At 40.9% G+C, this 13,257-nt stretch overlaps 1 protein-coding gene across 1 annotated transcript; it reads left to right on the forward strand.

Moving 5' to 3' along the window:
* Positions 1 to 9,527: 9,527 nt before the first annotated feature.
* On the forward strand, positions 9,528 to 12,938 carry LOC134874935 (1-acylglycerol-3-phosphate O-acyltransferase ABHD5-like). The gene is made up of 7 exons (XM_063899230.1): positions 9,528 to 9,638; positions 10,524 to 10,606; positions 10,991 to 11,387; positions 11,493 to 11,644; positions 12,101 to 12,212; positions 12,284 to 12,464; positions 12,571 to 12,938. The coding sequence occupies exons 1-7, from the start codon at positions 9,595 to 9,597 to the stop codon at positions 12,736 to 12,738; spliced, it is 1,137 nt and encodes a 378-aa protein (XP_063755300.1). The 5' UTR covers positions 9,528 to 9,594; the 3' UTR covers positions 12,739 to 12,938.
* Positions 12,939 to 13,257: the final 319 nt, after the last annotated feature.

Raw genomic sequence — 13,257 nt, forward strand, 5'->3', positions numbered from 1 at the left:
TTTAGTTTTAGTACAGCGACGTCGGCCCACCATTTTCAGTTTGACTAACACGGATAACACTATATTATTAAGCATTATTAATATTTTAAAGGGTTAGATTTCAGTGGAGCAGATTGGGATTGTTTCGGACTGGTGTGATCTAATATATCTTATAATAACTCCAGAGCAAATGAAGTGTAAAAATCACAATTTATGAGCTTTTTTTAGGCAACTCAATAAGCTGCTATAATGCTTATTCTTTGACAATTTGTCATTCAAATACAAAATTTCCATTGCCATGGAAAAAATAGTTTGCTCTCCTACTTATTGCCCATAAAAGGAGGCTGTTTTGAATTAATCCAACAGCACAATAAACTCCATTTAGTGAAAAAATCTTTCTGTATCTGTGTTCACTCGTTAATAAAACCACTAGTTTGTAAGCTTTCAGAGTTGACTTACTTAGTAAAGACTAAGACTCATTTAATCCAATAATTGACGATATTCGAATTGAGGATTTCTAGAAGGATTCCTGTTTTTTTTCAGCTGATAAAGACACTAAATATGACAACAAATATTTGAAGCATCAATAAAAGCCTCGAAAAAAGCTATAAAGCGTATATTATCTAGATATTAGCCTATACTGGTTTCCTATCCCGCTTTGCTACATCATTTCATACCATCATCCTGTTAGTAGAAAATAGCAAAAGTTAACCAATACCCAGTGGAGCAATAGTCAAGGTCATGTATAGTCAAGGTCACAAAAACAGTCACAGTAAAACAGCGTTCACTTTACGAGTCCATTATTCTCTACTTTAATCTCTTGAAATAATGTCAGGAATTAATCTGGCATTAGACACACTAATGTTATCCAGAGTTTCACCATGTTTAATTGGTGTGATGGGTCAAACTGCCTTAATTAGCCCTGCTCTTAACTTAGAAATTCAGTGCGGGAGTTTAAGAGGGCGGTCTAAATGTTCACTTAAAATACTTTCATTAACATTATGGAATTAAACTTTGCACAACTGAGTTTTTAACAGTAAAAAAGTCCAAATGTAAAGATAGACTGAATGTGAAACCCCCTTCTGTGTCTTTATTTGGGGGTGTTTTTGCATTGTTTTGTGAGTAAACACATAATGTCAGAGGAGTGGAAAACACACACACACACACACACACACACACACACACACACACACACACACACACACACACACACACACACACACACACACACACACACACACACACACACACACACACACACACACACACACACACACACACACACACACACACACACACTAGAAGGCTTTCAGTTTTCTAAATCAATCCCACATCCGTAGCTAATGCAGTGCTGGGCCCTCTTCAGGAAGCATTAGGCCTATTAGTCAAAGTGCGTATGCATTCTTGTATTTGTGTGTGTGTGTGTGTGTGTGTGTGTGTGTGTGTGTGTGTGTGTTTGCGTAGAAGCCGCACACTCAGCAGTAGCCGATCTCAGTGGATCCTGTGGGGTCAGCAGGTGCAACTGGGAATGAGGGACCATCTTATTGTGTGTGTGAGCAAGCGAGCGTGCATGTGTGTGTGTGTGTGTGTGTGTGTGTGTGTGTGTGTGTGTGTGTGTGTGTGTGTGTGTGTGTGTCGATATCCTCTGGGCTCTTTATCGCTCTAAAATTATCCTCCATTTACTGGAAGACACTGGGCTGAGTGAGAGGGAAAGAGAAATATGGACACTCTAGTTTGAATGCCTTCCTGGATCACTTATGGCTGTGGAACCGAGAGACAAACAGACTTCTTGCTTTGTCATATAATCCAATTAAATAAGTGCGGATAAGTTAAGAAGTCGGAGAGATAGTGAGACTGATGGGGCCTCGGAAAACCAGAGGAGACATTTTAGCTTTACACAACACATCTAAGATACTCGTTTGATGTAAGCACTAAAGCTGGAAATGTAGTTGTGTGTGAGAAGTGGGATTACTGATAGTGAATACATCATGAAGGCAGTCTTAAAACTCTAACAGGACCAACTCATTTTCCACTATTCTTCTTCTTTACTGACAGCAGTGCATACTCCGATTACCATAAAACACCCCCATCAAATTTCTCTTCTTTTGAAACTCAAATGATGGATGTTTTACTTTATTATCAACTCTCCAAATTCTGCAAAATGGTGTCGTACAAGCTTTTCTTATCGATGTGCACAAGACAGGACTCAGACAGGCTTAACCCGAGGGGTTGACAAACTGTATGAAAAACCTTAATTGAAAACACATAAATGCACTTAAAACCTCAAGATTAGCAGATTAGATTCTGTATTTGCTAAAAGCCCAAATTCTGAATATCCAAATCCAACACGCCCAAAACCAAATTCTGAATATTCTCCTATTTGGACCAATAGCAGAATATAGGTGCGTGTTCCCCGTCTGTTACATTGCCATTGCTTTGGGATCTCTTCTCAGCCAGTGAGGGCGGGGGGAACGATGAACACTGCTGGATTGTGAGTGTTGTTTAAAAGATAGACTGACCTTTAAAAGGCAGGTGAAGAAACACTCAGCAGTCTCTTCAGTGACACACATCAAACAAAGCCATGCACACTGCAAACACTGAGCACAACCATCACAGGGAAGGGAATTGAGTAAAAAAGGCCGGTGCACATCAGTATTTTATGATAAATGCTATACAATAGAAGTAAGCAGGATGTAACCTAGCCCATTGTTGCTCTCAAAGTGAATCAAATCATCGAAAAACAATTACAGTGGAGAAAATAACTAAAGCACAACACAGCCTGATCATGTGCGATACATCTGTGTAGCGTAGCGGTGGTTCCATCAGCAGGTGAAATCCATGGTTGGACTATAAATCAAAAAACATCCGCTGTCAGGGATCCCATTAACCCATTATGCCAACTATGAATCCAGTTATGGCCTTAGAACATAAACCATATTCGCTGGCAGATGCAGACGAGTCTCAATGTCCTTGTTTAACCCAAATTCACATATTTCCCTCGGTCCTTTAGTCGAGTCTAGCTATGCAAATAGTTTGGCCCAGTTTTTGAGATATAAATCCACAGACCTCCCTGTACATAGTTTTATAAAGGACTAGTTCCTCAGTCGAAAGGATCTTTTATTAACTGGGACACTGATTCCAGAAAAACCTCGTTGAGTGTTCTCAGTCTTCTGATGGGCATGATAAATGATAAGTTTAAAACACTGGTATTTTAGGAGGGGCATAAAACAATTACACATGTGGAGTTGTAATAAAGCAATACATGACAAAGTAGTAAGAGAAATCAGAGTTTGTTTTACTATATAATAATAATAGGATTTCTGAATTATTGGAATGAAGTCCCAACAATTGTCACGGAGAGACACTGTGCTCTCCATCTGTAGGATGTGCGGTACCCAAATGCTCATATGGTAACTCTTAATATCTAAACTGGAGCATGATTCTGCAAAATGCCTTTCCTCTGTTTTCCCTGCACCTACAGCGAACTAGTGCAGAATATTTGTCATAGATGAGGTTGCTCACCGCTAACAGAGGTCCAGTGTACGGTGGCCCACAGGAGTAAGCGCGCTACCATGGCTTCCCTTAGGAGAAACGCAATGCACTTTCAAAACCGACGCACATATAACAACACAAATGTGCCAAAACACATTCAATGAAGAACATTCTTCAACAACACGTGCACAGCCTTTAATGCTACAAATATAAAACACTGCAAGTAGCTGAAACACAACGGAGCAGGGGACAGTAAAAAGTGACGCACACCGCTGGGAGCGAAGCGCTTGTTGATGACCGGAGATTATAAAGTTGGCAAACTGGAAATCTTTTGGGACGTTGTTGCGCGTTTGCACCTGACGGCCACCGTACCACTGGTCTCTGGTCAGTGCAATACATGTCTCTTGTGCCAATTTCTCCACCTTTTCACATCCATGTAATTCATGGTAGAAATCTGCACCGGAGTTACAAACACGAGGAAATTTGGTTCGAACTTGGTAGCGGTTTCAAATTAACTATGACAACACATCTTTCACAAAAACTACATTTCACACTACATCCTTCTTAGTCATCCTCATATGGCCCTCCATCTCCTCTTTATCTCCTTTTCTCACATGCTCTCTTGCCTCCTCCTCCTCCTCCTCGCTCCTCCTCCTCCTCCTCCTCCTCCTCACACTGCATCTTTCCCTGAGGATTTTCACATCCCGAGGTGGATCAAGTCTCTGCAAATCAATATCATCTATTCATGTGGGTACAGCTCATGCATGATCATGTGCACATGCGCGCTCGTACAGCACATACGAGCCCAGAAGTTGCTGCACCTATATGACTCGCCTCGACAGATGGATTCATAATGGGTCGTCTTGGCCAAATAAACTTATTTTCCTTGCAGTGTGATATGATGGACGCAGGAGAGGACATCAGGAACACCCATATAAATAATAGCCTAGCCACAAGTAAGTACTCAGATCAGGCACACAGAGCCGGTTAATAGACCCGTGGAGATGCACAGGATAAAAATGAGGATAAGGGATGGAGAGAGTCAGTGGAAAAGTGAGAAGGAGGAGAGGAAGGAGGAAGCCAGCGGAGAAAGCGAGACAGTGAGACTGGCCATTATAAATCATATCCGCTGTTGGCGCCGGCCTCGTATCCTAGCAACCAGACATACCCTCCTCCATCCTCTCTCCAGCTAACAGATTGGTCACTCTTATTACCCATAATGCACTGGGCCGTGCCCCAAAAACTCATGGCAGAGTGCCCCAAAAACTCAGCAGCTAACTGGCTAATCTGCAGTGGTTCAGTGTTAGCCTGATGCTCAGCACACCTAATAGCATCTGACCCCAGAACAGTGCTCTGCGTGCAAGAAGAGACTGGACGTAATGACACACCCGCACCCGCACACACACACACACACACACACACACACACACACACACACACACACACACACACACACACACACACACACACACACACACACACACACACACACACACACACACACACACACACACACACACAGATGTCTGAATCTATTTTCTTTACTTTACTTTTTTATTTTAATCTGAAAGGTGGGGATTTTATGTTGTCTGTAATATGTGGAAAATGACTTGTGTTGTTGTCCTTGTAATTGACAGGTTCGATGACGTCACATACCCAACCTCTTTTAATCGGTTTATGATGTTAAAAGGATGAGCGTGTGTGTGGTTCGGTGTCTAAAGTTGAAATGCTTGCTAGCTTGTTTTTAAAGAAACAGATCATATTATTTTATGGTGAGATCCCTGTCTGTCAACTAAATCATATATGAACAAGTAAAATAACTAGTGCTTGTCGTTTTTTAAGTAAATGTGCCCTTTATCACTAGAGACATTTTGACGTGTCACGGTAGGAGCAGCCCAAGAGTAAAAATAATGATGCCTGATTTCCATTTAGCTGCTTCAGCTTCAGCGTCTTGATGTGGTGCATGCTGGCTCACCGTCATGGCTTTCTGGGATACGTGAATAGCATGGAGCCTTAATTAATGTTACCTGTGGTTTTCCTAATGTCACAAGTCAGAAATGTCTGCGGGGAAATTATGCAATATTTTCCCAGACTGACATCAATGCCACTGCCAATCAAACGTGAAGAGAAATCTAAATAAGACAAGATAAGATGCACCTTTATGAATCCCCCTGGGGAAATTCAGGGGTTTATGCAGCAACAGATCGAGAAGAAAAACAGCACAGATTCACACAAGGATATCAAATAAGAATGAAAATGATATACAGATAAGAGGTGGTTTCAAACTGTTAGAACAAAAAAATGTGTACTCTTCTCTCGTACGAGACACAATTAATTTCATAAGCAGCCCCTCCGTTCCCTTGCATTGTGCTGCAAGAGCGTAGTCAAAAGCGCACACACACTGAACCTTTTTAATATTCATACCGGGTTTTAAAAGTATATTTAATATTGTCCCCTCCTGTTAATGCCCTCCACTCGAAGCCTGCTTAAAACTAGTCTGCAGTATGGAATCTGGAGACACTTTTAATTCATTCCTGTAATCACATGAAATCCAAGCACCCCTATAAAAATGAGTATTCATTATTAAAGACTTATTCTGCACTGCATAGCACTTGTTATATTTCCACAGAAATCTGAATGCAAGTGCGCCACAGGATAATGGATCGCGTTACAGTGAAGTGCTTCGCCTCGAGTTGACACCATAAACACGCCCAAGAACAATCAAGACAAATTAGAGCAGGGATTATATTTGTGCAAACTTAAGCGAGGTATCAAATGTCTTCATGTTGACAGGATACCGATAGAAACATGAATTTGATTTTGTACATTTTTAAGTATTATGATCACTGAATTGAAGCGTTATCCTGCACTGTGCATTTGTGTCATATTTCCATGGACATCTGAAAGGATAATGGTCCCCGCTATACAGGAAAGTGCTTTTCCTCGAGTTGACACCATAAACACGCCCAAGAACAAATCAGACCATTTAAACCCAATTGTAAATGGCTTTGTCCATTATGTGAAATGTCCTCCTGATTGTCCCAGGACTGATGAGACTTAACAGACCCATTGTTAAGTCAATTTACTGCCAGACCACGGGTTACTGATTTTGAGCCTCTGATAAACAAGAGGAAGTGGATGCACAGCTTCAGTTAGCATGATGAAGGGTGAGACTTTCTGCAGCTTTATGCCTCCTCACTAAGAGCTTCACCCAGTTAGCGGTCTCCAGACAACCACACTACCGCTGCCCCTTTACGGGCTTCACTTCAGCCTCGTTGTCTACCGACTTATGAAATTTTGAGTGCTCAGCAGAGTGAACGGACAGTAACACGCGGAGAGGAAGAGTGTGTGTGAGAGCGAAGGAAACTAACCACTCAGGAACCACTCAGTCAGCCCATCGTCAAGTGGGTGGTATGAGAGGCAAATTGTGTTATAGGAATGAAGGACAAAGTAGCTACAGAATGTGTGTGTGTGTGTGTGTGTGTGTGTGTGTGTGTGTGTGTGTGTGTGTGTGTGTGTGTGTGTGTGTGTGTGTGTGTGTGTGTGTGTGTGTGTTAATAAAACACAAGTACGCCACCTTGTGGATCAGGAGTGCTTGGGCTCTCCTCAAATTGTCCTTGACCTGTGAGAGGAAAAACAAGACTTATCATCAGAGGTGGAAGGACTCAGATCTTGTATTTGACTAAAAGTAGAAGTACCAGAGTGTAGGAATACTAGTTACAAGTAAAAGTCCTGCATTCGAATGGATACTCAAGTAAAAGTACAAAAGTATGAGCATCCTAATATGCTTCATGCTCTCTCTCCCAGGTTTCCAAAAGACAAAAATAAACTCTAGTCAGCAAACACCAACGACAGAATCATTTCATGAAAGGTGCTCCTGGCAATTTCAAGGGTAATACCTCTGTACATCTGTAAGATAAACCCCCTTTTAAGATTTAATGAGATTCACTGTTTGAGTAAAAGTTAAAAAGGGAGAAAGGGGAGATAGAAAACTCCTACAGCAGCAGGATCATACTGAACCACTCAATCCTTGAGGATAATGAATTAAATTAACTTCTCCTTTAATCTCCTTTACCTTATCTTAAATTAAAGTATGAAATGTACGCAGATAAGCAAAGGTTTAATCTCTTTGCAGTAATTGTGTTTTCCTGTCTATTATTAGACGAGACATTAATGTGAGGAAAAGCTGAAGACATCTCCCTTGGTTTGACATTGAACAAGATGTTTATTTTTCAGCTCTTCCAGAAAAAAGTACACCATTTTTATTTCTCATTCTGAAAACTAAGAGCTTTTTCCATCTGCCTCCACCCTCATTAACAAGGCCCGGGACCCCCACTGACAGTGACTATTATCCACCCCATAATAACATTATGCATGACATTAATGCAAGTCATGCCAATTTCATTTAAGTATTGCCAGCTCTAAACAAACCTCCAAATATTTGCACGTGTACACGAGCTACCTCTCGTCCACTTTCTATAACAATATATTTTAGTTTATTTAATTATTCTAGATACTTTTCAATAGTATACTGCATGTAGTTTCTTTTTTGTGTATCCAGATTACATGTTAATCATTTTCTGTATCTAAACGTATATTTTCAATATTTATTATTTGATTTTTTATTGTTATTTTACTTTTTAATCTTCTTCAACTGTGTTTATGTTTGCACGATGTAGGCCAAGGCAAATTCCTCGTATGTGTAAACCTATGACTCTTAATCTTTTACCAATTGTTAAGTGAAAACTATTATTAACAAAAGACATCATGTCGCAACACAGCATGCAAGATGGTTTTTTTTAAATGCCAAAATGTTATATTTACAACAAATTATGTTTATTTTATGTCTGGCACATCTTTTAAGGTATAAGGCAAGGATAATTATGGGAAACATTTGACCTTGTATGAAGTTTTGAATAACTGTCTATGGACTTTTTAACTTATTTATTATCCTGTGAAAAAAGTAAAACCTAAACTGGTAATTTGTTTGTCTTGACTGTATGTATTATATATGCTATCTATATTATTTAATGTTTAAATATTGATAAAGATGATAAATCTGCAGTATTTAACTAAAGTATTTTCTATTAATTCAGTTTAAGCCTCTGATTGGCTGAAGGTCATGTGACTGAAACCTTCATCTGAACAACATGGTGTGCTAATTCACGTGCTAACATGCTAGTCCGATGAAAACACACTTGTTTTTTTATGTACTCTTTAAGCATTTTACCTATGTGTGTTACATTTTAAATTGTTCAATTTTCAGCTTCTGTATTAAGCTGTAAGGCGGTCAAGTATGTTATTTTATTTTTATTTTTGTATTTCCTTAATTGTACTGGCAATTACGCGTGTTATATGAAGCCACTGGAGGTCATCTGTGCAACTTTGGCCCATTGATTAGGTTTTGTGGCATAAAACATTCCAGCCAAAACGCCTCTTAACGAATTAAAGGTAGCATACACTTATTTTAGTAAACTTTAATAAGGTAAATAGTCGAAAAAGACCCACCTGTGCTCGTGACCGTCCAAACAAAATAAGACCACACTGCTGCCTTCACGTGTAGTTGGACATGAGGCTTCTGAAAATCCGTGCAAGAATAGATTACGATTGTTGATGATTTTAAATGGACAAAACTGTCTGCAGAATTCAGGTTTCCATTAGCCATATTGCTTTCGAAATTAATCAAATGCTGCATAGACATATACTTCTAAAAAACGTTCTTAAATATTGTTTTCAAAGACATAACAAAAACACTTCACATCAGTGTTCATTAAATTCATTCAAACTCAGGGCATTATGAGCAGAAAACAATATATATAAAATAAAGAAAAATAAAACACAGATGGTCAAGTCGTGTGTAGAAATGTGTAAAATTGTTGGGCTTTTTCTAACATTTAATTTATTTTTTGTAAAGTTCCATGTCATTAGGAAAACCAATAAATACTGGCAATGATTTGAGGAAGTGTCATTCGTGGATGAAATATTCTTCTACAACAATCAAACTATTTAAAAAAACGGTACTTTGGCTGATTTAATTATTTACGGTATGCACCTGAACGCAGCACAACAAAGTCTGACAACAGTACCTTTTCCTTCAGTCGCGAGAACATCGCGAAGACCAAAATGCGAAGGATGGCAGAGGAAATACAACCTGCCAAGCAGCAAAGGTGAGTTTAAAACCCTTTTATTGTAGTTGTCTTCAAACCGTGGCGGCTTATGGAGGGTTACCTGTTGTTTCTACTGTCCGTTTTGTGATAAAAGTACACAATAACATGGATTTCTTGAAGCAGACCGACCCCCTCAGTAGGAATGGGGTTGTTTTTAAATGGAAAGCTTTTGTCAAATATCAAACATGACGTTAAATACCAGTTTCAATCTACCAATATCTTCTGGGGTACAAAGTGTTCTACTAGGCAGATCGATAAAGAAAATACACACAACTTTGTTTTAACCCTTTCATGAATTCTGGCCTGTTTCTAAAATATATTGTGTGACTGTCTGCTGATGAATTTGATGCATGCCGAATCAAACAGTGGCTGATAGAGTTGTCTGTAAGTTATGAAGTCATCTTTTACCAAGTAAACATACTTGTAGGGAGGCAAGACAACATGACATTGACCTATTATTAATTGAAATCTGGTATTAAGATGTGAAAAGAGTGCAAACTAAATATCTGGACGTCACTGTTTACTGTGAAGTTGTCCTAAAAGGGAGACCAAGGGAGGTGCTGTACAGATTGCATATCAACAGCCCTGATGTGATATGGTCAAAGTTCATTGTGATTTGCCTTTGTCTGTTTGCATGTTCCTCACATGTTCTGTCTGCCTGCTTGTTACATTACAGTACATTTCATTTGGCTGACGCTTTTATCCAAAGCAACTTACATTTAGTGCAAAAAACCATAGAGATTCACACTCTGAACAACAAAGAAAGTGCACATATATTCACTCCCTACCGTTGTGAGTGCCGGTGAATTAGTTACAAGGCCTTATTTAAGTTTTTGAAGTGCTTTTCTGTGCTTGTGCATGTGTTGTTGTCTGAATCACACACAGCTCCTGGATGTTAAGCTGGCTTCCCACTTGGTGTCCCACTTCTGACTCTCAGCTGAAAGATGCAGAGGAAAAAATGCTCAAGAGTAAGTGTCCAATCACTGATAAGAACTTGATCTGTTTTCAGTCACAAGTTTTGCTGTGAGGATTTGGTGTCTGCTATTTCTTTACAACTTTTGTCCTTAAAAAAGGTAAAAGACATTGTGATTAAAGAATTCAAAGCAGACCGGAGGTGGAAGAAGTACTCAGATCTTGTTCTGGAGTAAAAGTCCTGCATTCAAAAGGTTACTCAAGAAAAAGTAGAAAAGTATTTGGATGTAAATATACTTAAAGTACCAAAGTTTCATTCTGCAGATTAGTCTTGAGTAAATGTGCTTATTTACTTCCCACCTCTGAAGCTCACTCCTGAATCTGGAGCACGTTTTCCTCCCTCCTCCCCCACTGTGCCATGTTTCTTTCTTTTACTGCAGGTGTGAAGCGGCCGTTCTCCAGGCAACACGTCCGGATATCCAACAGCAACTATCTATGGACTTTAGCTTTTTCCACACAGCCATGCTCTCCCCCAGAGCCCCCTGCCCACCCAAGTACTCCTCTGGTGCTGCTGCATGGTTTCGGAGGCGGGGTTGCCCTTTGGGCCCAAAACTTGGACTATCTCTCCAGCAGTGGACCGGTCTACTGTCTGGATCTGCTGGGCTTTGGAAGGAGCAGCCGCCCCGAGTTCAGCAGCGACCCGGAGGGGGCGGAAGAGCAGTTTCTGTCGGCCCTGGAGGAGTGGAGGGAGAAAGTGGGACTGGAGGAAATGGTGCTGCTGGGACACAACCTCGGAGGATACCTGTCTGCTGCCTACACACTCAGATACCCACACAGGTCCTTTGGCGTGTTTGTGTGTGTTAGTGTGTGTGTGATGTGGGTGAAAGGGCACAAGTTGGGCACTTCTTAAGACATCTTGTTTGTGTTTGTGTTTGTGTGCAGGGTGAAACATCTGCTGCTAGTGGAGCCGTGGGGGTTCCCAGCACGTCCAGAGAACCCAAACCACAACTCCATCCCAGTGTGGATCAGAGCCATGGGGGCCGTAATGAGCCCCTTTAACCCCCTGGCTGGACTCAGACTCGCTGGGCCTCTAGGTCAGCACACACACACACACACACACACACACACACACACACACACACACACACACACACACACACACACACACACAGACACATATTGCATATTTGTATTTTCCCTCTGTTTCTTATTCATAATATTACATTTAAGGCTTGCCAGACATCAAAATACTGTGTCAAAAAACAGCGTAAATGCAATAAATTAGTCTTAAATTAACCATGTTTACTATTACTATACCCCCTTATGCCAGCGGTTGTAAAAAAAACATTCCTGTAAACTTGTCCTACAAAACACATAACTATTGTTGCTCTACTTTAACGCTGTCATTGCTTTGATTGGTTTTAATTGACCTGAAAAGATGATCACCTAACTTCCTCTCATCTGGTTTGTAAATAAATCATCTCAGAAATGTCTGTGTGGCATGACATGTGAAATGTAGAGGTTAGTTCTCTTTTCCTGGTATCTCTCAGGTCCGATGCTGGTCCAGACAATCAGGTCAGATTTCAAGCAGAAATACTCAACGGTGTTTGACGACAACACGGTATCCGACTACATCTACCACCTGAATGCCCAGAGTCCAAGGTGATGAGCTTTTTAAGGCCTAAATGTGTCGTTAATTTATTCCTGTCTGACGTCTTCACTCTCTGTTTTAGTGGAGAAACGGCCTTCAGGAACATGACCATTCCCTACGGCTGGGCTAAGAGGCCCATGCAGGAGAGGATCGGAGAAATCCAGGCTGACGTTCCCATTTCCTTCATCTACGGATCCCGCTCCAGCATCGACAGCGACTCCGGATATGCGCTGAAGAAGACAAGACCAGATGTGCAGATCGCGGTAGGTTCTTTCAGCTGTTGCCACTTCAGTTTCATATCGCCAGTAAGCTTACCTTTGCACCCGACCTCTGACCTCTGACTCTTTCTGTGTGTTTATGTTGTGTCAGATGATCCGAGGAGCAGGCCATTACGTTTTCGCCGACCAGCCCGAGGACTTCAACCAGACAGTCCTCCAGATCCTCGCTACGACGGTGTGGAAATGCAAAGATGAGGAAACGGAGCAGAGGGAGCTTTCTGATCCAGGTGACACGCAGGAGGTCACAGGGTTCAACTAACCGAACCCATTACACCGCCTCACCTGTAAACTGTACGCCTCTTATCACGCACTTGACTCTCAAAGAGAAAGCAATCAATGACTGGGGACAATTTACTCATCATTTCACAGTCCAACACTCCCTAAGGGTCAAAGGTCAGAAAATAGTTTCTTTATCCAAAGTCCACCATGTTTTGTAAATAAATGTGAGATGCAGTCTGACTTGCTCGCTTGGTAATTTTCTATTAAAGGGGTCTGATTGTACTTAATCTGGTTTTCCCTTTTCCTGTAGTGTGTTATAGGTTTTGGTGCATGTAAACGGTCTGCAAAGGCTAAAATCCTCAAGTTTCCATAAGAGGGATTTTCTCTGTTACACAGACCTCCCCCCCCCCCCTTGCCTGGAACACCTCCATTAGACTCATTTGTTTGGTTCAGTAACATAATGACATCACTATGTAACACTCGTGCTTCTATTTGCTAACCCTCAAACACATTGTACGTGATAGGCTAAGGGGCGGTACACATCTCTTATAGTTTGACC

This window comes from Eleginops maclovinus, chromosome 13, assembly GCF_036324505.1.
Source record: "Eleginops maclovinus isolate JMC-PN-2008 ecotype Puerto Natales chromosome 13, JC_Emac_rtc_rv5, whole genome shotgun sequence".
NCBI lineage: Eukaryota > Metazoa > Chordata > Actinopteri > Perciformes > Eleginopidae > Eleginops > Eleginops maclovinus.

What these genes read in the sequence shown, in the direction of transcription:
- LOC134874935 (XM_063899230.1), top strand. Translation starts at nt 9,595, where the DNA reads ATGCGAAGGATGGCAGAGGAAATACAACCTGCCAAGCAGCAAAG. An exon ending in AGAGGAAAAAATGCTCAAGA is followed by an intron (nt 10,607 to 10,990) that starts GTAAGTGTCCAA and finishes CTTTTACTGCAG; the next exon opens with GTGTGAAGCGGCCGTTCTCC. An exon ending in CTGAATGCCCAGAGTCCAAG is followed by an intron (nt 12,213 to 12,283) that starts GTGATGAGCTTT and finishes TCTCTGTTTTAG; the next exon opens with TGGAGAAACGGCCTTCAGGA.